Raw genomic sequence first — 26,775 nt, 5'->3', positions numbered from 1 at the left:
TGTAATAGCAGGAGATCTTCAGGTGTCAACCTGAGGTTGGCAGCCCTAACTGGGACATACAGTTACACCGTGTATGTTTCTACTAGAGATAGGGTTGCCAATCTCCAGGTAGTAGCTGGAGATCTCCTGTTATTACAACTGATCTCCAGCAGTTAGAGATCAGTTCACCTAGAGAAAATGGCTGCTTTGGCAATTGGATGCTATGGCATTAAGTCCCTCCCTTCCCCAACTCTTGCCCTCCTCAGGCTCTGCCCCAAAAACCTCCTGCCGGTGGCAAAGAGGGACCTGGCAACCCTAAGTAGAGCACAGTTACCCCATATATGTTTCTGCTATAGCACGAAAACTACCATGTGAAAGCATTCCTTTCTTCTCCAGCCTTTCAGGCTCAGCTAATAGTTAAAGTTTGTCTTCCTTATATGCCCTAATGGTCAGAAGAAGCTGCTTCAGTTGCCTGGTGCAAAACAGACCCTGCAGTCAGGACCGATCTTAGCCAGTGGGCAAAGGGGCAGCTGCCCCAGGCCCCATGCTGAGGAGGAGCTGACCGCCCACGCCCACCAAGAAGGCAGCTGAAGAGTAAACCAAGGCAGCCAATACAGGCCATAAGAAAACTAAACAAACTTTAATACAGTTACATACTTATTTTCTGCACACAATGAAAAAAGATCGACCACCAGCAGGCAACAATAAAACAAACCAAGCTAGGACAGTAATACAACTATGTGACCTAGGCCAACCCATAGTGGCTGCTTCTTGCAAGATGTGCAGTTCCATGATCCGGGCTGAAGGATTCCACCCTGTGCAGCTGAGCTGGGCAAGTGAAGGTGCTCAAGGCCCAGCCTCTTAACTTCAGCCTCTTCCAGAAAGTGTAGACCAGCTCCTCTTGCAATCTTTAGTACCCCTGCACATATACGCCCCCCCCCCAAAGTGCTGTGTAACATATGCAGAGTGACCAGATTAAAAGGTAACACTGGGGAAGTTTTGAACACGTGGGGGAAGAGATGTGCAAGGGCTTGTGTTCCCCCAGTGGGCTTCGGGACAGCACACGCTACAAGACCTACCCCATGGAGCTCTTTGGAGCATAGGAGGAGGAAACAGGAAAAAGTCACCCTGCGTCATCTGCATAGGAGTCCAGATCGCGGTGCCCTCACTGCAGCATCTTCCGGGCAGGAAGTGGGCAGAATTTGCGCAGAGCCAAGGGGGAACCTTCACCCCCTCTCTTTTCTTCCTCCGTGGCATCCAGCAGCTGCTGCACGTAGCAGGAACTGCCAATGAGGACGTGACCTGTCGCTTGCATGGTAATGAGTGTCCAACGCAGGGCTTCCCTGGGAGGAACGGAACAGCAGAGCATCAGGGTCAATGAAGTAAGCTGGCACCATTCTTAATTTAGTAGAGGGTCTGAAGACCCCCCCCCCCATCCTGGTGCTAACAACATCTCTGGTAGGTAGGGTTGCCAAGTGCTAGGTGGTGGTGAGCAAACCCGCGCCAATCCACCTGGCTGCCCGTTGACCAGCTGAGGGTCGGCGGGCAACGTATGTGCGCCTGCCCACCGCACCACATCACTTCCGGATTACAACCGGAAGCATTGCATCGCATTGCGATGCGGCACTTCTGGTTGTAAACCGGAAGTGATGTGACCGCGGCCGCACGCCCACGCAATCTTTCCCTACCTCTACCCCAAAAAACCTCCTGCCAGAGGAGAGGGGGGACCTGGAAACCCTACTGGTAGGGTATAAGCTTTTGTGAGTCACAGCTCACTTCTTCAGATATCTGTGACGCACAAAAGCTCATACCTTACCAGAAATTTTGTTAAGTCTTTAAGGTGCTACTGGACTCTTGCTCTTTTCTGCTGCTTCGGACAGACTAACACAACTACCCATGGTAATCTATCTTGGTGCAAGAAAGGGTTGGCAGGTCCCTCCCCCTCGACCACTGGCATGGGAAGAGGGAGGTAGAGTTGCCAGATCCAGATTGGGAAACGCCTGGAGATTTGGGGATGGAGCCTGGGAAAAACAGGGTCCTCAGTGGGGTACAATGCCATAGAGTCTACCCTCCAAAGAATCCATTTTCTCCAAGAGAACTGAACTCTGTAGTCTGGAGATAAGCTGTAAGTGCAGGGGATCCCCAGGTCCCACCTGGAGGCTGGCATCCCTAGCGCTTCAGTTCAGAGTCACCTGCTTGAGATAAATTGATACGTTGTGCATGTTAAGTGCCGTCAAGTCGCTTCCGACTCATGGTGACCCTATGAATTAATGTCCTATCTTTAAGATAAATCACAGTGGGTAGCCGTGTTAGTCTGTTTGCAGTAGTCAAAAAGGGCAAGAGTCCAGTAGCACCTTAAAGACTAACAAAAATATTTTCTGGTAGGGTATAAGCTTTCGTGAGCTGTGGCTCACGAAAGCTCATACCCTACCAGAAAATATTTTTGTTAGTCTTTAAGGTGCTACTGGACTCTTGCCCTTTTTGTCCTATCTTTGACAGCCTTGCTCAGATCTTGCAAATTGAAGGCTGTGGCTTCCTTTATTGAGTCAATCCATCTCTTGTTGGGTCTTCCTCTTTTCCTGCTGCCCTCAACTTTTCCTAGCATGACTGTGTTTTCCAGTGACTCTTGTCAACTCATAATGTGACCAAAATACGATAGCCTCAGTTTAGTTGTTTAGCTTCTAGGGTCAGTTGATATGTTAGGGACACATTGATATGTTAGGGATAAAGAAAAAAAACCCAGCATTTTAGCTTAGCTGTTGCTATCTAAATTGCCATTTGAAGCAACCTCTATCCTTCATACATTAGCCTTCATAGCCAAAGTGGGACCTCCATGAATGGAAGAACTATACTTCAGAATACCCAGTGCTAGAGAAGAGCTGTCACCTTATGCCCACTGGCATCTTGCAAACTACAGCTGGAACACAGTACTGGGTCTTCCTTGGATTTATTTAGGAAGTTTGTTTGCTGTCTCTCCAACTTGCTCAAGGCAACTCACAACCAAAACAAGGTCATTACATTCTTTCATACTATAGAGCAACTTGTGCTGCTAGAAAGACCGATGCCGCACTTCAGTGGGGGCCACTTTATGAGCCTCCAAGGGTCGGGCAATATTTAACCCTTCTCTAGAGCACAAATGTGTTCTTGATGCCTGTGCAGAAGCAATCTATGCAAACTCTAGGTCAGTAGAAATTCAGGTCACTCTATTTAGCAGTCCATCCAGAAGACACAGAGGCCTAGAACTGGTGCCCACAATCTAGACCCCATCCATCCCTCCATGCCCCAACCTTGCTTAAGAGCTGCCTGTGCCCCAGTCCCATGTCCTCCAGTGCCTGAAGGTACCAAAGCCTCATGACCTAAGAAATGCAAGTGTGACACTATCAAATTAAGCCCAGCAATTTGTTGGTTAATATGGGACAACACTGGCAAGTGGCCAGGTATGGCATACCTATTGGAGAAGCATAGGCGCAAGAATAGCCGAGATGGTCCCACCCAATAAGCAAACAGTAAACCTAGGCATTCTTCACCTCTCTGCCCTCCAATGGTCTCCATCCTCTCAAGCTAGCATCAGATGGCTGGTTTGTCACTTACTTCATGAGCCTCCTGGCCCCATAGCAGTGCATGTCATAGGAGATGCTATAAGCACCGTACAGCGTTGCTTTGAAGTTCAGGCAGCCAATGAAGTCCTCTGGGTTGGTCTTGTAGAGGTTGAAGGTCACGCAGGCCACATCATGCCTGTGGTGAGGTTTGTGGGACAGAGCCAGCTGGTAGCCTGCCGCCTGTACAGACAGAAGAAGAAGAGTTGGTTTTTATATGCCGGTTTTCTCTACCTTTCAAGGAGAATCAAACCGGTTTATAATCTCCTTCCCTTCCCCACAACAGACACCTTGTGAGGTAGGTGGGGCTGAGAGAGTTCAGAGAGAACTGTGACTAGCCCAAGGTCACCCAACAGGCTTCATGTGGAGGAGTGGGGAAACCAACCCGGTTCACCAGATTAGAGTCCACCACTCTTAACCTCTACACCACACTGACTCTCAGCCTACCTCTTACATACATAGCCAGTCTCAAAAGTTACCCAAAGGACAGTGTTGTCTGCAGGCACAGAGGGGGATTTGTTGCTGCAGAGTGAACTGGACTGGCTAGGAAGCTGCCAAGAGAGCCAGCAAAGTAGTGGTTAGAGTGCTGGACTAGGATGTGAGAAACCAGGTTCAAATCCCCACTCTGCCATGGAAACTCACTAGAAGAAAAAGAAGAAGAGTTGGTTTTTATACCCTGCTTTTCTCTATCTTTAAGAAGTCTCAAAGCAGCTTACAATCGCCTTCCCTTCCTCTCCCCACAAAAGGCACCTTGCAAGGTAGATGGAGCTGAGAGAGTCCTGAGAGAACTGTGACTAGCCCAGGGTCGCCCAGCAGGCTTCATGTGTAGGAGTGGGGAATCAAACCCAGTTCTCCAAATTAGTGTCCACCACTTTTAACCACTACACCACGCATGTGAGTGGGCAGATAGTGACAGCTTTACCATGGTCTGTAGCGCATCAATGACAGATTTATGACTCAGCGCTCAAGAGGCTCTGATTGCTGGCACAGCAGTACCTAAAGGAGCCACTGCATGAACTTATGTCCTGTACATACCTTAAGAGCACAGCTGCAAGTTTAATCGGCAAACTAGAGCTTTAGTTGGGCCAAGAATTAAGGGCATGTACTGTGATGTTTTATGGTTGTTCGGAAAGATTTAAAGACAGCATCGTGGGATCAACCTGCAACACCCACCTTTCATTTATACAGTGCTTTTACGTACAATAGCTCTGTAATCTGATGTTTCCTCCAGTGCCTGAAGGTACCAAAGCCTGACTACCTAAGAAACACCAAGTGTGACACCATCAAATTAAACACAGCAATTTGTTGGTCGATAGCAGCTTATTGAGACTCTGCTCCAGTTCTCTTTGCAAGCCTGGCATGCAAGCTCTGAGTGCTCCATTCAGCTCCACATTTCTAGCTTGTATTGCTTCCTTCTGCCACCGTGCTGCAGAACTGGGATGTATGGAGATGCTCAAGTTGTTTCGTTAAAGTTTGTAGTTTTTCAATGCCTGATCCTCTGCTGCTCTTCTCCCTCCCAGGAAATAAGCTTGCCAGCATGTTGTGCCTGCACTGATCCCAGAAGCTTGGGAGGAGCGTTCCTTTCTGGGCAGATTCTCAGACATTTCATGCACTAAACTAGTTTTCCTCTTCCTCCTAGTTGCAAGGAGAATGCCATCATTCTTCATAAGCCTTCCAAGGGCTGTTAAGTCCATGAGAAAGGACAGCTATTCCTTACTGGAGGAGGTCAGGAATATTGGTAGTCATAAACTTTTCTGTTGAGATGCAGGCTCTATTGGATGCAGAAGCCTTTCCTGGCTGAACGCTTCCGAATTTAATAGAAGCAGCAATGCCCACTAAAACACTGGCCTGTGCCATTGCTCACCTTCGCTGGATACCAGGACTGCCCTTTGGTCAGCACCAGGAATACTGTGCTTTCCTGCAGTGTTTGGAAGTACTCCTCTGTATCAACAATGGTACCATCCTCATCCAGGACAAGGGTGATGGTCCCCACCACTGGCAATGCAAGATGTACCTGCAAGAACATGGGCACAGTAGGCAAGGGTTGACTAGGCAGTATGGCCAGCTATTCGGAAAGGTAACCAAATAGGTTTGCCATTAGGGTTGCCAACTTCCAGGTGATGGCTGGAGATCTCCTGCAATTACAATTGATCTCCAGCAGATAGAGATCAGTTCACCTGGAGAAAATGGCCGCTTTGGCAATTGGACTCTATGGCATTGAAGTCCCTCCCCTCCCCAAACCCTGCCTTCCCCAGGCTCTGCCCCCCAAATTTCCAGGTATTTCCCAACCTGAAGCTGGCAACCCTATTCAATATCAATTCCAGACTTGTTGACAGAATTTATGAACAGCATTCTACACACAGATATGCCAAAGGGTTGCCAACCTCCACGTAGTAGCTGGAGATCTCCTGCTCTTACAACTGATCTCCAGCCGACAGAGATCAGATCACCTGGAGAAAATGGCCACTTTGGCAATTGGACTCTATGGCATTAGAGTCCCTCTCCTCCCCAAACCCTGCCCTCCTAAGGCTCTGCCCCAGAAACCTCCCGCCAGTGGCAAAGAGGGACCTGGCAACCCTAATAAACTACCACATGCATAAGAATACCAGGACATCCAGCTCAGCACCAACACTGATCAGTGTCTGAAGCAGCATTGAGACTCCAGGTGGCTCATGTGCACGCTACCCATAGCCAGTCTCCTTTCAACCAAGGGTAGCCAGAAACTACCTGAGAGTAGCATCATTTCTGCTTCTTCAGCTTGTGCTTCCCTGAAGCTCAGTTCTATGCTTGCCAGCCATAGCTCCAGAAGAGAACTTTCCTCAGGAGCTCTTGCCCCGTGCTTGGTGGATGCACCAGACTGCCTCTCAACAGCCCAAAGCCCAGGCCTCCCCAGGCACTAAGTCTGACATATCTTCAAAAGATTGCCTTCACCTGGCTGTGCTGCTCTAACCCCATTCCCCCATATATGTCAGGTCCAGGTTACCTGTAGCAAGAGGACTACGGGATAAAGCTACACTGCCAGTTTAAAGGGCTTAATGGTCATCCACCCCCACCCACTGCGAATCACACTGTAAAAATCAGTATAAACACAATTTAAACATTGTAGTTTATTGCACTGTTTATTGTATGCATTATCCTGTTTGTACTTTGTTCCCTAATTTTTTTGTAATGTTCTTTATTGCATTATTCTTTATTGCAATGGTTTCTTTATTGCATTGTTTCTGCTTTTCCTACTTTCATTGTACTTTATTTATTCCTTGCCTTACAATGTTCTCCCCTGCTCCATTTTACCCTCACAACAATCCCTTTAGGTACATAAGGCTGAGACTATGTCACTGGCCCACGGTCACCCAGCAAGCTTCCCTGGCAGAGTGCAGATTCAAATCGGGGTCTCCCAGAAGCTAGGCCAACCCTCTAACCACTACGCCACACTGGCTCCCATTTTGTAATTCAGTGAGTCTCAGCAAGAACCAGAAAGCAAACAAATGCAATGTCAATACATAGCCAAGAAGCATAATACCTCAGAAGCTGGGCTCTCCACACTCACCTTCTCAAGCAGATCCCTTAAGCTCTCTGCCATGATCCCCTTGCGTAAGGTGCGGTCCCAGTTGCTCACTCGATAAGGCCGGGCATGAGGAGGCAGCATGGTCCATCGCTTTGGTGTCACGGAGAGGGAACCAGCAGACACACGCCTGAGGCACCAACAGCAGAGACATTATTTCCACTTGCTCTTTTCTGCCCTAACCAACTTCCTCAAAGAGAACTTCCTTCTTGCAGAGCAGAAACAACAGCCCGTAGGGTTAAATGCTTATATTTGTCCAATTTTTTTTCATACATGTCATCAAGTCTATTTTCCTTCCAACCTGTTGTTTGACAAGCTTCCTGCAAGAATGGGCAATTGTTTTAATGAGATTTGGTTAATATTGCTATTCATATGGTCACCCTATTCATATGTGTCACTGGCCACCAAGATTAAGATAATTCATGCCATCGTATTCCCTATTACTATGTATGGGTGTGAAAGCTGGACAATGGAGAAAGCTGATAGGAAGAAAGTAGATTCCTTTGAAATGTGGTGTTGGAGGAGAGTGTTACGGATACCGTGGACTGCCAAAAAAACAAATCAGTGGGTTATAGATCAAATCAAGCTTGAACTGACTCTAGAAGCTAAAATGACTAAACTGAGGCTATCGTACTTTGGTCACATCACGAGAAGACAGGAGTCACTGGAAAAGACAATCATGCTAGGAAAAGTCGAAGGCAGCAGGAAAAGAGGAAGACCCAGAAAGAGATGGATCGACTCTATAAAGGAAGCCACAGCCTTCAGTTTGGAAGATCTGAGCAAGGCTGTTAAGGATAGGACATTGATTCATAGGGTCACCATGAGTCAGAAGCGACTTGACGGCACTTAACACACACACAATGGTCACCCTTCCCCCATCCCATCCCCAACTGCAGTTTCATCCCGTGTAGGAAAATCATGAAAGAAAGCTGAACTTACAAATTAACTAGAATGGTCATGGAATTAGCCAACATCCCCAAAGCCTCAATCCTTCCTACCAACCCACATGCACACACCATAGAATAGCTGATTGACAAGATTTGCCACACGCTGCAGGCAGTGAGGGGTGGGGAACAGGGATTCTTCCTACCCCCTATGCTAACAGTGTCATCTTCAACTATGGCCTTCAGTAACTGGAGCTTTTCTTACAGGATGTCTTTCCTTCATTCTCTGGCAAAGATACCATTGGACACCCCTTACTTTTCCTAGCCGCAAGAAGTTTCAAGAACCATGTAATAGCTGCCAGTTCTCTTGTGATGTTGGGGTGAGGGAAAATACTGGAGACTAGTCATTTTTATGGGACCACTCTGCACATTTCAACCTTGAGCTAGAACACAGGTCTAGCCTTTGAAGCAGAAACAACCCCCAAAACTGATTCTTGCCAGCCAGTTGCAGAGACTTGAAGGAGCCTTTGGACAACCACATTTAATTAAGGCCATCTTTCCTCCTTCATCTTAGCCACAACCCCAGCAAGAGGTTTGTGATGCCCGTGCCAAACTGACATTACTGCTCAAGCAGCATCTTTAGCGACTAAGCAGGGCAGCATTTACCTTTGTTGAAGTAGCAGGAGCCATGTACCACAAGCCCCAGTATTTCCAACTAGGAACAAACCTCTTCCTTGAATTCCTGGAATCGACACATTAGAACAAAGGAATGTAAGAACTCACCTGGACAAAGATCGCGGGGAGAGAAAGCCCAGAGATTTCATGGCATAATCCATTTTTGCAAGCAATCAATCCAACCTAGGCAAGGGGCAGATAGGAGAGTAGAAGGCACTTTAGTTTCCTCCCCACAGGGTGTTTTAGGACAGCGGAGCTCTCATATTTGGGCATCAGATTGTTCTAGCACACTGAAAAGATGCTTGGATTCAGAGCCTGTTTTTCTGAGCTTACAGCTCCAGGTTGGGAAATACCTGGAGGTTAGGGAGGGTTGCCAACCTCAAGGTGGTGGCAGAAGATCTCCTGCTATTACAATTGATCGGTAAGTTCACTCCTACCCACTACACTATACTATAGGGAGGCAGTATGGTTCAAGATACTTTTAGAGGGTTGTAAGAATCAAGGGAATTAGCTGCAATGAACTTGCAGGCTCAGCATTTAAGTCATTAGCCCCCTATCCTAACACTTATGCTTTCTTGAACAATTCAAAACTAGAGTCTATCCACCAAAACCCATTTGTTACTCTCAGAACCTATCTCCTTAGTACACCCTTCACTTCAACCAGATACCAGAGTCACTGTAACAAAAGCCTTCCCTTTCCCCAATCAACAGCTCTCCATACTTACCACTCTGGGCCCACTCTGCCTAGCCTCACCTGTGTGCCTGGTTCAATTTATATGCTGGGCAAACCCGGCCTATCATTTCCTAATAGCCAATCACAACCCCATAGATAGTTGGGCGTTAAAAGTAAGTTTGGGTAGAGATAAATTTTGGAATGGTCCTCTTTGGTTTCTTTTAAACTGGTTGCGACTGGGGGTTGCCAACAGGCCTGGAGAAAAAAAATGCCCTGTCCCTTTAATAGATGTTTAAATTGCAGAAGTGGGCTGTTGAAGCTTTCCTGGCATTTTTTGTGTGCTATCAAGTCACAGCTGACTTATGGTGACCACGTAGGGGTTTTCAAGGGAAGAGACATTTGGAGGTGGTTTCCCATTGCCTACCTCCACCTCACCACCCTGGTATTCCTTAGAGGTCGCCCATCCAAATACTAACCCAGGGCTGACCCTGCTTAGCTTCTGAGATCTGACAAGATCAGGCTAGTCTGGGGCTATCCAGGTCAGGGCTTTTTTGGCATGGAGCTAAAGAATAACAACCTGCAGATTAAATCGATATTAGAGGGACAGGTAGAGGGACTGGTTTAAAAACTGGCAACCTGAGGTGCAACTAAGATGGGGTGGTAGGGTTGCCAACTTCCAGGTGTTGGCTAGAGATCTCCCGCTATTCCGATTGATCTTCAGGCAACAGAGATCAGTTCACCTGGAAAAAATGCTTTGGCAATTGGACTCTATGGCATTGAAGTCCCTCCCCTCTCCAAACCCCATCCTCCTCAGGCTCCACCCCCAAAATCTCCAGATATTTCCCAACCCGGAGCTGGCAACCCTATGGGGTGGTCATAATTTAGGGCTTTACTCCGAAGTCAGTCCCACTCAATTCAGTGGCCTATATGAATAAAACAGCAATCCTGCCCACCCTTACTTGGGACTAAGTCGGAATAACTCAGTTGGACTTTCTTCATTGTAAACATGCATTGCGTCAGATGACAGATATATTCAGCTTTGCAGATATGCTTAGGAGTATGCTCCATTAAGTTCAATGGAAGCTGCTCACAGCCTTATCGTGTTTTTGGGCCTGATGAGACTTTCTGTCGCTGCTCGGGTAATTATTTAGTGGTGCATGTCGCCAGGCTACACGGAGGCAACGGCCTCATTTGTTTAGGAACAGTGAATTTCACGAGTGAACCTTCCCCTGCAGTTGTAGCGGTGTGGTAGGAAAAGCTGCACCCACCACAGTTCTCTCAAACCCTGGACAATTAAAATAACATAACTCATTTCCTATGCAGAATTGGGCGATTTCAAATGCTTTCCTTTTTAAAAAAAAAACCCAAAGCCATTAGCGCTGTAGGGGGGAAACCCGTGAAAAGCAGCAAAATATATAGGTTAGTCCAAACCATTTGAGAGAGGTAAATCGAAAGCAAACTGTAATGGCCTCCAAAGGGATCTCAAGAGACTAGGAGAGCGGGAAATGCTATAGCCAATAAAATTCAGTGCTGCTCCTTGCAAAGTGTTTTACTCCTGGGAGGAGGGAGGGAGACGCAGCCTTGGCGTTACCCACAATCCACCAGGCTCCTCTGCATTAACTACCTCTGATGGAAAATTCATTTTGAACATTAGCTGGTCATTAAAGGCATTCCCTTGCTCACTCTGAATTTGGTATGTGGAGGCTTGCAAGGAACTGCAGGGAGAGGAAAGCGAGCAGCAAACAGTCTCCCCCCCCCTTCTTTCCCCCTTCATGACGTTCTCCTCAGCCAGATTCTCCTCTCCCCTTCATTGCAAAATCAGTTTCCTGCTTTTAAAAAAATGTTTTTTAAAGAAACCAGTCGCTAGACGTTATGGCTGCACCGAAATGCTTAAATGTGTGTGGTCAAGGCCTGCTGAAACTCACAGGGCTGCCGAGTATGAGTTTCAACAGTTAGGATTTAGGGTTGCCGGGTCTTTTAAAGTGGTCCCCCTAGCTGACCCCTTTAATATTAGTTCAAGCTGCAAGCCATTATCCGGTGATGTTATTGGGGCTCCATGACAGGAAAACCTTCAGCTGCTCATTTCTGCACATTGAACTTTTATTAAAGGGATAGGACATTTGTCCAGCGTGGTGTAGTGGTTAAGAGCAGTGGTTTGGAATGGTGGAGTCTGATCTGGAGAACCATCTGATCTATGATAACCATCTTCAAGTACTTGAAGGGCTGTCACATAGAGGAGGGTGCCGAGTTGTTTTCTGTTGCCCCAGAAGGTCGGACCAGAACCAACGGGTTGAGATTAAATCAAAAGAATTTCCATCTAGTCGTCATTAGGAAGAATTTTCTAACCATTAGAGCGGTTCCTCAGTGGAACAGGCTTCTTCAGGAGGTGGTAAGCTCTCCTTCCCTGGAGGTTTTTAAGAAGAGGTTAGATGGCCAGCAATGCTGATTCTGTGACCTTAGGCAGATCATGAGAGGGAGGGCATCTTGGCCATCTTCTGGTCACTGGGTGTGTGTGTGGGGGAGGTAGTTGTGAATTTCCTGCATTGTGCAGGGGGTTGGACTTGATGACCCTGGTGGTCCCTTCTAACTCTGATTCTAACCAGGTTGGATTCCCCATTCCTCCACATGAAGCCAGCCGGGTGACAGTGGGCAAGTCACACACTCTCAGCCCCACCTACCTCACATGGTGTCTGTTGTGGTGATTGTAAGCTAGTCTGATTCTGCCTTAAGTGGTGAAGTCAGCATATAAAAACCAACTCTTCTTCTTTTCCCCTGGCAACCACGGGGAGAGTTTGTCAAGCCCAGAAGCATAAGAAAGTCCGTCTGCGGCTAAGCTGAGGGTGCACAGCGACGATGCAGTTTTCTGGGATGAACTCAGCACTTTGGCTGTTCGTCAGCTGGCAGGTAGGAAATGATCTGAAACTCCTTAGGGTTATTTTTTCTCCTCTGTTCCATTCATGACCCTTTTGATTCCCACTCCCAAGACTCAAGAAGGAAGGGGGTCACCCAAAATATGCCAGCAGTGTCACACTGGGAACTGCAGCACTTCATGGTTCCATTTTCTGTGGATGAGTAAGATATTGGAGACACAAGGGTCTTGTTTTATTTCCAAAAATCCAAGCAGAAGATAAACAAAAACCTGCTGCAGGCAACAAATCCACTGATCAGATTCCCAACAGCAGCTGACATAAGATCTTATGTGGGAGACCCCAGCAAGCTCTCTGTTTACTATGTCGTTCTCCACAGTCCTGCAAAGGTGTTCAGGGTGGCAGTCAAGTGATCCCTTGCCCTCTGTTCCATCCTCACAACAAGCCTGTGAGGTAGGTTAGAAGAAGGAGGTTGGTTTTTATATGCCGACTTTCTCCACCACTTAAGGAAGAATCAAACCGGTTTACAATCACCTTCCCTTCCCCACAACAGACACCCTGTGAGGTAGGTGGGGCTGAGAGCTGTGACTAGCCCAAGGTCACCCAGCGGGCTTAATTTGGAGAAGTGGGGAAACCCACCCGGTTCACAAGATTAGAAGAAGAAGAAGAGTTGGTTTTTAGATGCTGACTTTCTCTACAACTTAAGTAAGAATCATACTGGCTTACAATCACCTTCCCTTCCCCTCCCCACAACAGACATCCTGTGAGGTAGGTGAGGCTGAGAGAGCTCTAAACAGCTGCGACTAGCTCAAGATCACCTAGCTGGCTTCATGTGTAGGAGTGGGGAACCCAACCCGGTTCACCAGATTAGCGTCCGCTGCTCATGTGGGGGATCAAACCCGGTCCTCCAGATTAGAGTCCACCACTCCAAACCACCGCTGTTAACCACTACACCACTCTGGTTAGGCTGAAAGTGTCTGGCCTAAGACCATCCAGTGATGTGTCTAGCTAAGGGAGAATTCAAAACTATCAAACGGCTTCCGTTTCTCACCCCAGCATCTGCAGAGTACATATCATTCACCCATGCCGATGAATCACCTGGTCAGGAAGTCAGCCTCTGGTGTGAAGAAACATTAGCATTCCTTTGGCAAATCCCTGAGCACTCATTCACAATGATCAAACTGGCCAGTCAAAACTCAGAACGATGGCAATCTTTGTCCTACGGGTGCCCTTTCTCTCTCCATCAGGGACGGTGCAGTCCCGCCTCCCTAATTTGTCTCTCACTGCATGGGATTGATGATGCCCCCGAATGGCACAAATAGGGGAAAAAAACCCTGCCGTTCTGAAATAGATGGCAGAAGAGCGCAGCCGTTCCACTGCACCGATCTGACCACATCAAGTACAGCTTTCAAGAGGAGGAGGAGAGTTGGTTTTTATATGCCGACCTTCTCTACCACTTAAGGAAGAATCAAACCGGCTTACAATCACTTTCCCTTCCTTTGCTGGAGTCTCCCAAGTGAGGACGGAAGCAATGGGAGGGGGGCAGGGAGAACAGTGGGCTTAGGGCCGGCTTACATCTTCAGGCATGGCTCAGCTGCTAGCCCTGCAGAGAACTGGTTGCCATTTTCCCACTGCTGCTGCAGGCCTGGTCAAACCCACAACCCCTTGAAAAACATTGTACTGTACTGTGGCTAGTAAGAACCTGGGAAGATGGAAGCCCCAAGGCTTGTTAATCTGAGCCAGGACTTGCTTGGAAGTTGCCAAGCGGAATATTAATGCTCTTTAGTATCTGGATATTTGCTGATAATGCATCTTATGGACCCCTCAGCCCCACCTACCTCACAGGGTGTCTGTTGTGGGGAAGGGAAGGCAATTGTAAGCTGGTTTGAGTCTTCCACAGACCAGAAACAATGGGTTGAAATTAAATCAAGAGTTTCCTTCTAGACATTAGGAAGAATTTTCTAACAGTCAGAGCGGTTCCTTGGTGGAGCAGGCTTCCTCTGGAGGTGATAAGCTCTCCTTCCCTGGAGGTTTTTCAGAAGAGGTTAGATGGCCATCTGTCAGCAATGCTGATTCTATAACCTTAAGCAGATGATGAGAGGGAGGGCATCTTGGTCATCTTCTGGGCATGTAGTGGGGGTCACTGGGGGTGTAGGGGGAGGGTAGTTGTGAATTTCCTGCATTGTGCAGGGGGTTGGAGTAGATGACCCTGGTGGTCCCTTCCAGGTCCCTTCCAACTCTATGATTCTATGATTCCCTTAAGTGGTAGAGAAAGTCGGCATATAAAAACCTCCTCCTCCTCCTTCTTCAAAACACCTTCACTGACATACAATGCAATTCTAAGCATAGCGACACCCTTCTAAGTCTGTCAAAGTCAGTGGGCTTAGAAGGGTGTATCTCTCCTTGGGAGTGCATTGGTATTCTGCTAGATCTTCTGTCGGCACAAGAGTGTGAGCTTCCAAGCTACCCAGCACCCTCTTTCAGAAAGAATGACGAGATGGCAATGAGGTTCTCACCAGCTGCTCTCTGCCCTTGCGAAAATGATTATTCAAGGGCACCTCAGCCAATTTCCAGCAGAGCCCACTGCCCCCCGGGGGGAGTGGAGTCTAATGGGACCATTCGTCTCTCGCATATTCCAGGAAGTGTTATTAACAATCATTAGCACCCAGGGAGAAAGAAGGGCAGTAGGATATGATAGAGTCACGGGCAAGACAGGTTAAAACATCCCGCTGCCCAGCCTTCACCTTGAGCCATATGTTACCCAGGGAGGTTTTGATTAACAGTTACCTCATCGGTTTCCAGCATCTGGAATTTCTTGGGAGGGCCCCGGAGGGATGTTGCCGAGACACAGCACAGCTCTTTCTGTTTCCACTCCATTTTTGAAAATCTTCTCCCCAGGATATGTAAGTATATAAAATATATTAACCTCTAGAGATCTATTTTGTCCTTCAGAGGTTGCAGCACAGAGTTGCCTAGGGTGTGTGGGCTGAGTGATACATGGTTCCCAAAGCAGTGTCGATAGAGTGGCTGCATGCTAGAATGGCCATGGACATTTCAAAATGTTTAAAATTGGAGTGGGGGGGGTTTATTTTGCTACTCAGAGTCTGAAGGTGACTTGGTAGATTCCACTTTGCATTTTCCTTGGGAAGTGTTAGCTCAAAATTAGAAATGAGAGAGTTTTAGACTTATTTCCCTCTCTTGATTATTGTGTCAGTATGAACTCTCATAAGAAGATGAAGAAGAAGAGTTGGTTTTTATATGCGGACTTTCTTTACCACTTAAGGGAGACTCAAACTGTCCTACAATCGCCTTCCCTCCCCCTCCCCACAACAGACACCCTGTGAAGTACGTGGGGCTGAGGGAGCTGTGAATAGCCCAAGGTCACCCAGCTGGCTTCCTGTATAGGAGTGGGAAAACCAACCCAATTCACCAGATTAGCATCCGCTGCTCACATGGAGGAGTGGGGAATCTAACCCGGTTCTCCAGATCAGAGTCCACCACTCCAAACCACCACTCTTAACCCCTACACCACGCTGGCTCTTCTTGTAGAACAAGAAATGCCATTGCATGTCATCAAAATGCTGCCAAATACCAAATACTAAATACTATTTCATGCCAACGTTGAATATCAAGTAGTGAAACAAAAATCAAATATATGTATCATATACTTTGTCAATATTCAGTTGATTTGAGAGTGTTGGCAGAATGTCTAGGAAATCAAGGGGAAGGTGGCTTCATGGAAGAACATCTGTTCTGCATGCAGAAAGTCCCAGATCCAGTCCCCAGCATCTCCAGTGAAAAGGATCAAGTAGTAGGTGATGTTAAAGACCTCTGCCTGAGATCTGGAAAGCTGCTGCCAGGCAGAGTAGGCAATACTGCCCTTGATACACCAAGCATCTGACTCAGTATAAAGCTTCAAGAATTTGGTGGAGCAAAAAATTCATTTCTGCTCTAGTAGCCATGAGTCATCTCATTCCCATTACTGCAAATTAGTCTTATTTGCATGTTTTAGTTTAAAGGGAGGGCATGAAAGGTCCTTTTCTCTTGGGTTCGTTTTCTTGCTAACTTCCAGGTACCACTTTCATCCCTGCTGGGCTGAGAGAGCGAAGCCAATAGGTTAAAGGAGACATCCGTCCCTCAATGGTGGAGTGCTGATTGCACAGGTGTCTCCTAGTCGAAGCAATTAATTGAGCGAAACATGAAGCTAATTTTAGCATGTTTATACAAAACAAAGGTTCTCTGATGGGGAAAGAATGAGCTGAGCCACCCCCAGAGTTTAGCGGAACGGCAACCGTGGAGCTTGTCTTACTGGTGGAGGAAGAGGAAGAACAGCGCGGATCTTAGTCCAAGGGGCTGGGATGAAGCATGATCCTGGATCGAGGGCGAAGCTAACCACCAAGGGCTGGTTCAACCATGCACATTCACAACTTGACAATCGCATCATCACACAACTACTTTCACATCTGAATGGGTGCAACTCTACAGACAACCCTTGAAGCTGGCCTTCGATCTCCCCAGAGGCAATACTTTTTCCTTGGAATCGGTTCAACTGCCACTCACAAAGATCAGCAGAGAAATCAACAAGTGACGGATGTGCATGTGTGAACCTGATCAATGTAGACCAGGACTTCTGCTCCACGTTCTCCATTCTAGGCACGGTTTTAGTTTCTTCTCATTTTCATGCATGGTCAGTTAGACCAGTTGCTTGTTTGCTTATGTATGGCATTATATGGCATTTATATGCGATGTATAATCAATTGCCACCCAAAAAGGACTCAATTTTAACAGCAGCATTTCTACTGAATTTTGTTAATATGGTCAGGGAAAAGGATGGTTTCAATTTTGTTCTTAATATGGAAATGCAACCCCCCCCCCAAAAAAAATATACCTTAAACTTTAGAAATGAACCAGTCATCACAAAATTACATCCTTAATTTATTGTAACTATTCATAATCTACTTTTCATTTCTCAAAGCAATACAGAGAAGCAATATAAGATAAAGCCATACAACAAAGCAGTAAACGATACAAAAAAGCAGCCTTAAAATTAAATCAATGAAATGTGTACAAAAATGACATGAAGCATTGTGGCCCTTAGAGGAAGCAGCCAGGGCTCCGCCTTATGTCTCAAAGATGTCTGTTCCAAAGGTGTGGGTGGAGCCACTGTGGTAAAAGCCCTGCTTCAAGCCATCCCTGTATAACCTTTTGCACTCAAGGCATTGACTTGAGCACTTGAAAAATAACTATTCTAGCCATGCTGTGTGGCAGTCCTTCAGCTATGTGTGTGTTAAGTGCCGTCATGTCACTTCCGACTCATGGTGACCCTATGAATCAATGTCCTCCAAAATATCCTATTGTTAACAACCTTGCTCAAGGCTTGCAAACTGAGGGCTGTGGCTTCCTTTATAGTCAATCCATCTCATGTTGGGTCTTCCTCTTTTTCTGCTGCCTTCAACTTTTCCTAGCATTATTGTCTGTTCCAGGGATTCTTGTCTTTTCCTCATGTGACCAATGACCAAAGTATGATAGCCTCAGTTTACTCATTTTAGCTTCTAGGGACAGTTCAGGCTTGATTTGATCTAGAACCCACTGATTTGTCTTTTTGGTGGTCCACAGTATCCTCCAACACCACATTTCAAAGGAATCCACTACTTCCTGTCCAACTTTCACACAATCACACCCATATAGTAATAGGGAATATGATGGCATGAATTAACTTGATCTTGGTTGCCAGTGACACATCCTTACACTTAAGAATGTTTTCTAGCTCCTTCATGGCTGCCCTTCCCAGTCTCAATCTCCTTCTGATTTCTTGGTTGCAGTCTCCCTTTTGGTTGATGATGGAGACAAGGAATAGAAAGTCTTGAACAATTTCAGTTTCCTCATTGTCTACCTTAAAGTCGAGTAATTCCCCAGTAGTTGTTACTTTTGTCCTCTTGATATTCAGCTGTAGTCTTGCTATGGCACTTTCTCTAACTTTCAGCAGTAGTCATTTCAAGTCTTTGCTCTTTTCTGCCAGTAATGTGGTATCATCGGCGTATCTCAAATGGTCAATGTTCCTCCCTCCAATTTTCACTCCCCTGACATCTAAATCTAATCCAGCTTGTTTTATGATACGTTTGGCATACAGATTGAAGAGACAGGGAGATAAAATACATCCTTTTCTAACACCTTTGATGATTGGAAACTATTCTCTTTCTCCATATTCTGTTCTAACAGTAGCCTCTTGTCTAGAGTACAGGTTGTGCACCAAAACCATCAGATGCTGCGACACACCCATTTCTTTTAAAACCAGCCATAATTTTTCATGATACACACAGTCAAGAGCTTTGCTGTAATCTATGAAACACAAGCTGAGTAACCAACATAAATTTGCAATACGATCTCTAGTGCCTCTTCCTTTTCTGAATCCAGTTTGAACCTCTGGCATTTCTCATTCCATATATAGCAATAGTCTTTGTTGTAAGATTTTGAATGTCACTTTACTCGCGTGAGAAATTAATGCGATGGTCCAATAGTTGCTGCAGTCTTTCACATCTCCTTTTGGGGGGATTAGAATGTAAATTGACCATTTCCAGTCTGTGGGCCTTTGTTTTGTTTTCCATATTTGTTGGCATGTTCTTGTCAAGGCTATGATGGACTTCAGTTTCTGTGACCTGGAATAACTCTATTGATATCTCATCTGCTCCTGGTGATTACTTTCTCCCGATGGCCCTCAGTGCATCTTTCACCTTCAGCTATTGGAGCCCCCAATTCTGCCCCCAAGGCAGGATGTGAAAATAAATTTCTCATCTCTTTTTTGCCCAAATCATTAAAGTTCAGCTGGGGAGGGGAACAAACCTAGAAAGCAAATCCACATTTTGCCCCATCATGCATTTCCAGGAGAGATAGAGGGAGGGGGAAAAGAGAGAGGTATCCTGGGATCCACCTCATTTTAAGATGCAATTAATACCACTTCTGAAAAGCTGTCAACCTCCAGCAACTGGGAAATGAGGGAGACGCTGGAAATTGCAGCACCGTCTGCTGTTCCCGTCTGATTCTTCGACTACCTGTCTTGTAAAATGCACACCAGGGAGAGGCTGGGTTGCCAGTAGGAAAAGACAAGGGAGGAGCAAAACAGTAGGGCATCAGCAAGGGGACTTCATCAAGGGTACAGCTGTTGTACAATATTGGCCAGCTAAGTCTTCATTCCTATGCACACCTCTTTGGGAGCAAATCCCCCTGAACACAGTGGGACTTACTTCTCAGTAAACATGTGCAGATGGGGGCTATTGCACAAGATGGAAGACACAGATGCTGTTGGGACAATATGGTCCTTCCAAAGCTACCCTGATGTTCTTAGAATTATCCAAGCTGGACAACGATTTTCCGCTTTTAATAGGTGCAGCCAATGGTAATGCAGTAAGATTAGGGGAGCCTTCCCATATTGGTTTCTGCCTGCTAGGCAGCTGTTACAGGTCAAGCCTCTTTCTGTAGGAAAGGCAGCAGGCCTATTAGCCAGAGAGCTGAACATAACCTGTGGTCAGCAGCTCCTTAATGAAGCCATCTGCTCTGGCCTCATTTCCTCCATTCGTTTCAAGCAGGCAAGAGGTCAGGAGTTTGATGAGTCCGGTGGCCGAAAATCCCAGCTTTCACTCTTGGAGAGGAGATAACCACAAAACCAAAAACCCCTGATGCAACGGGGGCTCATTTATCAAGAATCTGCCAGCCTTTTGCTCACTAGAGATGAAGCCACGGAGTCCGGGAGCCGCAAGATCGGAGGAAAGCATTGGCTCCAGTCTGCCATCCAGCTGCAAAAGGGCCATTAAGGTTAATCAAAGGCTGAGGTTTAGAGCGAATTCAGCACAATGGCTCAGAGGCTGAGCTGAAACCTGGGATTGAGGCCCAGTGGTGGATCCCCTACTTTAGAAGGTTCCAGGTTCAATCCCCAGTTAAAGTGTCTGAAGATGCAGACGCTGGGAAACCCCTGGACAACTGTGTCAGGGTAAGCAAGCAATACTGAGCCCAGTGGAGCAATGGCAGGGGTGGACTGGCCATGCCACTTACAGGGGAAGTTGTTGAGATAGATTGCATAAATCGTGATCTTGTGGATCATAAATTACACACACACACACACACACACACACTGATTCAAGACATGTTGCTTTCCTTCACAAACGTAGAGGTCTACTAATCAAAAAGAGGGTAAACGTGGAATATAAATTAATATAACTACAACTTGTTTCCTAAACTCTTGCCAGCACATGGCTAACAGGCTGTAAGGCTTAAAAACACAGTAAAGAATATGGTTAACATTGGGGGTTACCGCACTTTGTATTCCCAGCGATGTATTAAGAGTTTGAAAATGTTATAAAAAACACCGCTTTAAAAGGGTTTTTGGATACCACGGCTTATAAATGGTTGGAAGACGTCTTCACAGCTAAAAGGGCCAAACAAAGTGCAAACAGTATTTTTTATAAAGTTTTCAAACTCTTAATACCTTGGTGGGAATACACAGAAAGCATGAACAGTATTTTTTATAACGTTTTCAAACTCTTAATACATCGCTGGGAATACAAGTGCGGTAACCCCCATTATCTACTCGAGAAAGAAGAAGGGAAATGAAGTAAGTCTCTTCTTAACCAAAACAGCAGTTCAGCTGATGCTTCTAGGGTTGCGCCAGAATATCAGATGACCAATAGCTCTTGATCTGACCAATCAACATTTGCCAAGTGGCTAGCACCATCCCCCTGAGTCAATGTAAGCACAACACAAAACTTGTAGACTAGTTCCCAACAGAAGTTTCTGGTGGGCCACTGTCCTAGAAGGCCACCATAAGCAAGCAGATCCAAGCCCCAGTAGCTCTCTCAGCACTATGGAGTCCGCTCAGTTCAGACCTGGCTGGCTCACCCATTGATTGGGGGACACTTGGTGGCAAACTAGGAGGTAGCAGCAGGTGAGCTGACACCCATGATCAGTGCTGCTTGCAGGGTCTGAACTGAGTGGCCCTGCAGTGTGGCTTGTAATGCTCTTCAACAGCCTCTCAGCTTAGCTTACTCCTGGGCCATTTTCACTCCGCCACTGGCCAGTGATTGGACTCAGGTTAAGACTGCTTCATAAGTTCTCATTAGGCGGGATCAAAAAGCTACTGTGCCTTTCAGCCCCAGCAATATGATGATAATATTGCTGACCAACCTTACAGGGATGTTTTCAGGATTACTTTGAACACTCAGGTGGTAAGTGCTGTCAAGTCACCACTGACGTATGGCGAACCCAGCAAGAGACTTGCAAGACAAGGGAGAAGCAGCTGTGTTTGCCCTTTTCTTCCTCTGCATTACCTTCCCTCCCACTCGAGTAGTACAAGCTAAATATTGCTCTCGTGGACAAGTTTTATTTTGCTGGCCTCCTCGCCCAACTTCAGATTTACGTATAGCCATTTAAAATCCCCCCTTGTAATGCTTAAGGAAGGAAAACCTATTTGTATAGGCCAGGTTTGTAGATTAGTACAGCCTAGTTATATGCAGTGACCACTGAGGCTCAGTCTCTAGTACTTGCCGCTGGTAAATGGATAATTTCCAACAGTAATTTGTGTCTAAAATGTAGGGCTGCTGTGATCTTGGTTGATTAGGACCAGTTTTGATAGGGCTGAAAGTCAAAGATGGACATCTATGCTGCAAACTGCAAATATTAAAGCTGTCCTTTCTTTCTAACAATGAGTGGCAGCTTTTGTTTATTAAATTGTAAGTTACTTCTCACACCCTTCAATTAATTCTTTAATTGGTTGTCAGCCTTTGTAAAAATTCTTTTTCAATAGTAAGTGCTTTTGCCTGCAGTTGCCTTCTAGCACTTTACCATTCCCAGCTAGATTGGAGCTTTAAAAATGTTAGCAATCTGTACTGGGTTTATTTTTATTATCTGCCTGACTTGATGTTTTATTCTGGTTAAAAAAAAACTTTGATAGTGAGGTCTTATTTTGTCCTTGGTTTTGTTTTGTTTTTTGTTTTGGTTCTGGCCAGCTCTCAAATCTTGAAAGCTAATACTATGATACTATTGATACTTGATGGTAGGTTACTGTGTATCTCTCTGATACATTTTAATTGATATTTCTCAAAAACAGAAATAAAAGCCATCAAAGGGGTTATGGGAGCAAGCCCAAGAAGGTCTACTCTGATGTAAGTTCCATTTTATTCAGTGGGGCTTACTCCCAGGAAAGAGTTCTTAAGATTGCTATGTTACCAAGAAATAAACATTATGAGAAATGGGAAGACTGCAAAATCCCTGCATTTACTTTGGTTACTATGAACCAAGAATTCATTTCTTTTGGCTGGATTCATTTTCACAGCTTACATTTTAGCACCAGCATGGTATTTTTTAAAAACCTCCATTGCTTTATTTTCTTCGATCGATCCGAAAATATAGCCAACATAACAATTGAGATTTGTCATATGGTTATAAATTAAAAACTCACCTGACTATTAGAAGGTCAGTATCAGTTCTTTCATGTTAAATAAAATTAAATGTCAAGGAATGTAAAAACTGGTAACACAGATTTGCACACAAACTCACTTTAGCCCTCAAGTGATCTTCATTTGACCCTTTTTTATAAAAGTTGAGGAAATGAGAAGGAGAGGAAGAGAGGAGTGTCTGTCAGAAAGAATGATAACTTGGTTGTCCACTAGTCATAAATTCTGTGTTTTGGCAGAGGCTTCTCCCCTTAGCTCTGTGATGCCCGGCCTGTTATGGAAGAGGAATGAGGATCTGCCACACGAATATACTGCCTTACAGTCTCCTGAGAAAGCCAAACAGAGGGCCACCAGAAACAGGAGGCCGCTGGTATCAGCTGACATCATCAGGAGATGCTGAGCAATCCAGTCATAAAGAGACCCTGGTTCTACTGATGGGGGTTGGGATCCTGGTCAAGAGGGACAAGGTGGGGGAGTCAGGAGAAGCAGCCCCCCCCCATAAACATATCCACCCCAGTGGTGGCTTCTATCAAACCAGAGCCATCTCCAATTACAGGAGATCATCTCCAAGAAGATCTAGGCTGTCCAGAGTCAGGTGGTGGAGCGCAGTCAAGCTCTCTTTCAGCTTGCCATCTTTCAGCGGAGTCCTTTGTTCCAATGGGCATAAGATTAATCTTAACTAAAAGTTCCCAGTCAAATCCTCCTCTTTTATCAAAAGGGGCCATTGCAAACTCTTTCAGGGTTTGCAACTAGGTTTCTGTAGAACCCAAGACTCTTGGATTTACCTAGATTCTCATTTAGCATGAAAGAGAAGGTCCACACCATGGACTGTTCCTCCCCCTACCTCGCCCACGACATGCTCTAATTACAAGGCCTCACAGTGGCAAGAGGTAGAGTTAGCCCAGCCACTGACTAGGGTCATTTATTCATGGGTACTTTCACTCACGTTCACCCTCGGTCTGTCTCGGTTGTTCCTTGGAGTTATGCATGAGTTTTCCGTCCACTAGAGATGACCTTGCTGCCAGCCCTCACAAATCCCAGGACTTCCCATTCCTCTGTTAACCCAATTCTTCCCTCTCCCTTGAGCTCAGCCTGGGTGAAATCCCCATGCATAAGGCAAAGTGGGGGACAAGCAAGCTCTGTTTCTCTCACAGCCAATTACAAAGCAGCATGTAAAGAGGTGGGGTTTCAAATGCTTCCTGCTTCCTTGGAGCTCTTTCTGAGCAGAAGAAAGGCTTTTTAAAACCGAGGCTTGGATTTCTCCCCCCCCCCACCTTTCAGATTGCTCCATTTTTTTGTTCTTAAAAATGCTTTTTTATGCAGCAATTGGGTTTGGGGGGGATTTTCTCTCACTGTAAGCTTTACAAAGTAAGCCAATTGCAAAGCAGCATTTAAAGGGGAGGGGATTTGATTTGAGCTTGGAGACTGCTGGTGCATAGATTCCCAATAGGAAAGTGTGGGTCCAGCAAGCAATGAACCTCAGGTAAAACTCCCATGCATAAATGACCTAGGTCAGACATTGATTTGTGCGCGACATGCTTTGTCTTTATACTGCTGTCCATGGTACTGGAAATGTTGTTCCATGCCTTGACTTGTTTCAGGAAAACAGACACACATAAATAAAAATGATGATAAAAAATCAGATTTCTGTGAGGGGGGGATTGGCAAAAATATTGGGGGGAGTTCAGCAAAAACTCATTCTTGTTTTCACCCCATTCAGGGGCAAGAGGAGAAGAAGGAGAAGAAGAAGATGGCAAGGGGCGAAAACGCATGGTCGCTTTAGCCTCCTTTATTCCCTGTTTCATCCAGGATTTAGCCAGGATCGAACGCACGTTTGGCGAAATGCATGCATTCAATCCTGGCTGAATCCTGGCTGGAAAAGGGAATAAAGGAGGCTAAAGCGATCATGCGTTTTCGCCCAATGTGTTATGGTCACTTTCTTTGTAATCCATAATGACAACATTGATGAAAGTCACCCCATTTTTCATGCAAAGGAATTTTTGTGTTTGGCATATAAGAGCAATATATATGTCCACTGAACTGCCATAATAGTAACTTAGGCTAATTGCAAGCAGACACAGCAGATAAATATATCCATACCTTTACATATCCATAAAGGTAAATAATCCATAATAGTGCTAATCAGCTGTTCAGAGCCAAAGGACTTGGCTATTTTATACATGGCTTGATGAGAGCTGTTGCTGATAGCTTCCGTTCCATGTCCCTGAGCACTGCTAGGTTTGACACCCTGGCTCAAGGGACAGTAGGTGCCACTGCAGTCTACCCCACCAGGCTTCCCCACTAAACCAGATTCCCCCAAGTCTCAGGGTTTCAGATTCCAAACAGTCCTCTGTCCCTTTTGTGTGTGTGTGTGCGCGCGGGGGGGGGGGGGGGGTAAGTGCCATCAAGTCACAACTGACTTATAACAATTCCAGTAAGGGGCTTTCAAGGCAAGTGAGAAGCAGAGGTGGTTTGCCATTGCCTTCTTCTGCAGAGTCTTCCTGGGTGATCTGCCTTCCAAGTACTGACCCTGCTTACAGCCCATTTCTAAGAAATGGGCTGAAAGTGCATAGGAGGCAGTGTGACCCCGCCACCAGTGTAAGTGCTTCTTATTCTGTGATAAGAGGCACTTACGTTGGCAGCAGGGGCAGTTCCATCGGTGCCTGGGCACTGCGGAGCTGCATGCCGCTCCCCCGATGCCGCAGTCTCTCCGGGTCCTAAATCCCAGAAGTGAAATGTGGTGCCAGTGTGTGGGACATTCCCAAGGGTGGAGTTGACGTTAGTCAGCTTCCAAAGCCCCTCCAGCCCAGGAATGCCCCCTCCAGCAACAGTGTTGCTGCTCCAGGTTTATCCTGGGGCAGCCTCACTGTTTTCTACAGGGAAAAAAGCCCCATTGGCAGCCGAGGAACCTCTTTGGAGGTGCCGTGGTGGTGTCTTGGCTACGCCGTCCCTGGCCATCGCAAAGCTCAGGAATGAGCTGTCCACTTCTGAAATCTGACGAGATCGGGCTATACCACTCTACCTCCCGTCCCCCTCTGTCCATTAGATAGGGGTTATCCTTGCAGCAGAGAAGGAACAAGGACAGTGCTATGATTCTGTGGCTGCTTTGCCCCTCTCTGGCTCTGCAAGAGGAACCCTCAGCCTTCTGGAGAGTGAGCGGTGGGTAGCTGTTCAAAGAAAGAGCCAGAAGAAATTAGGATCTCCAACAACCTGTAACAACATTGAAAATTAATAGTGGTTCTAGCTGGGCATATGTTTTTCTGACCACCTGGAGGCTCCTGGAGGCTCTTTTAGGCTTCCTGTGTGAACCCCAGGCTCAGTATAGAGCCAGCGGACGGTCCAGAAATATTGGTGGTCTCCAGAGAAAAGCTCATGTGCTCTGGAACACAGCAAACCAGGACAAGAGCTTCACTGGCACCCTCTGGTAGATGGAAACACACTTTCTGGTTAGGTAAAAGAAAGGCAGCATGATTGCATTGGCGAAAAAAATATTTAAGCACCAATGGCATGGTTGAGAGCCAGCGTGGTGTACTGGTTACGAGTGGTGGTTTGGAGCAGTGGACTCTGATCTGGAGAACCGGGTTTGATTCCCCACCCCTCCACATGAGCAGCAGAAGCTAATCTGGTGAACTGGATTTGTTTCCTCACTCCTACACACAAAGCCAGCTGGGTGACCTTGGGCTAGTCACACTCTCTCAGCCTCACCCGCCTCACAGGGTGTCTGTTGTGGGGAGGGGAAGGCGATTGTAAGCCAGTTTGATTCTGCCTTAAGTGGTAGAGAAAGTCGGCATATAAAAACCAACTCTTCTTCATTTTCATCATCATCATCTTCAAGGGGACAGACATTGATGGCTAAATGACAGCCAAGATGGCTCCAGGCAAGAATCCTCCAAGGGGGAGCTCCATAAGGTGTGGGCAACCACAGCAAAGGCCGTGTCTCTGGTAGACACTGGAGGGGGAGCACCTGGTGAAGGGCCTCTGCCAATCTCCACTGACCCAGGAGGGAACCTAGGAATATATGGAAGTACGCTAGCCACTTGCTGGCAGATAATATGAAACCAATGCTCCCCATGGGAGCTATGTGAAAATATTTGAGA

The 26,775-nt window shown here is 46.3% G+C and overlaps 1 protein-coding gene across 1 annotated transcript; it reads right to left on the bottom strand.

Annotated features, from left to right (window-relative positions):
• Positions 1-1,141: 1,141 nt before the first annotated feature.
• LOC130486369 (lipid transferase CIDEC-like) lies at positions 1,142-8,885 on the bottom strand. Its single transcript, XM_056859632.1, has 5 exons — positions 8,805-8,885; positions 7,123-7,267; positions 5,440-5,589; positions 3,571-3,758; positions 1,142-1,322 (listed from the first exon to the last, which is right to left on the bottom strand). The coding sequence occupies exons 1-5, from the start codon at positions 8,855-8,857 to the stop codon at positions 1,145-1,147; spliced, it is 714 nt and encodes a 237-aa protein (XP_056715610.1). The 5' UTR covers positions 8,858-8,885; the 3' UTR covers positions 1,142-1,144.
• Between the last annotated feature and the right edge of the window lie 17,890 nt (positions 8,886-26,775).

The sequence above is a fragment of the Euleptes europaea genome, chromosome 13 (genome assembly GCF_029931775.1).
Source record: "Euleptes europaea isolate rEulEur1 chromosome 13, rEulEur1.hap1, whole genome shotgun sequence".
Lineage (NCBI taxonomy): Eukaryota > Metazoa > Chordata > Lepidosauria > Squamata > Sphaerodactylidae > Euleptes > Euleptes europaea.
This window is presented reverse-complemented; position numbering and strand designations above follow the sequence as displayed.

Coding starts and splice junctions, on each gene's coding strand:
- LOC130486369 (XM_056859632.1), bottom strand. CDS start 8,857: ATGGATTATGCCATGAAATCTCTGGGCTTTCTCTCCCCGCGATCTTTG. Junction 5,590..7,122: donor TAAGGGATCTGCTTGAGAAG/GTGAGTGTGGAG, acceptor ATGTTCTTGCAG/GTACATCTTGCATTGCCAGT. Junction 3,759..5,439: donor AGTCCTGGTATCCAGCGAAG/GTGAGCAATGGC, acceptor CTGTCTGTACAG/GCGGCAGGCTACCAGCTGGC.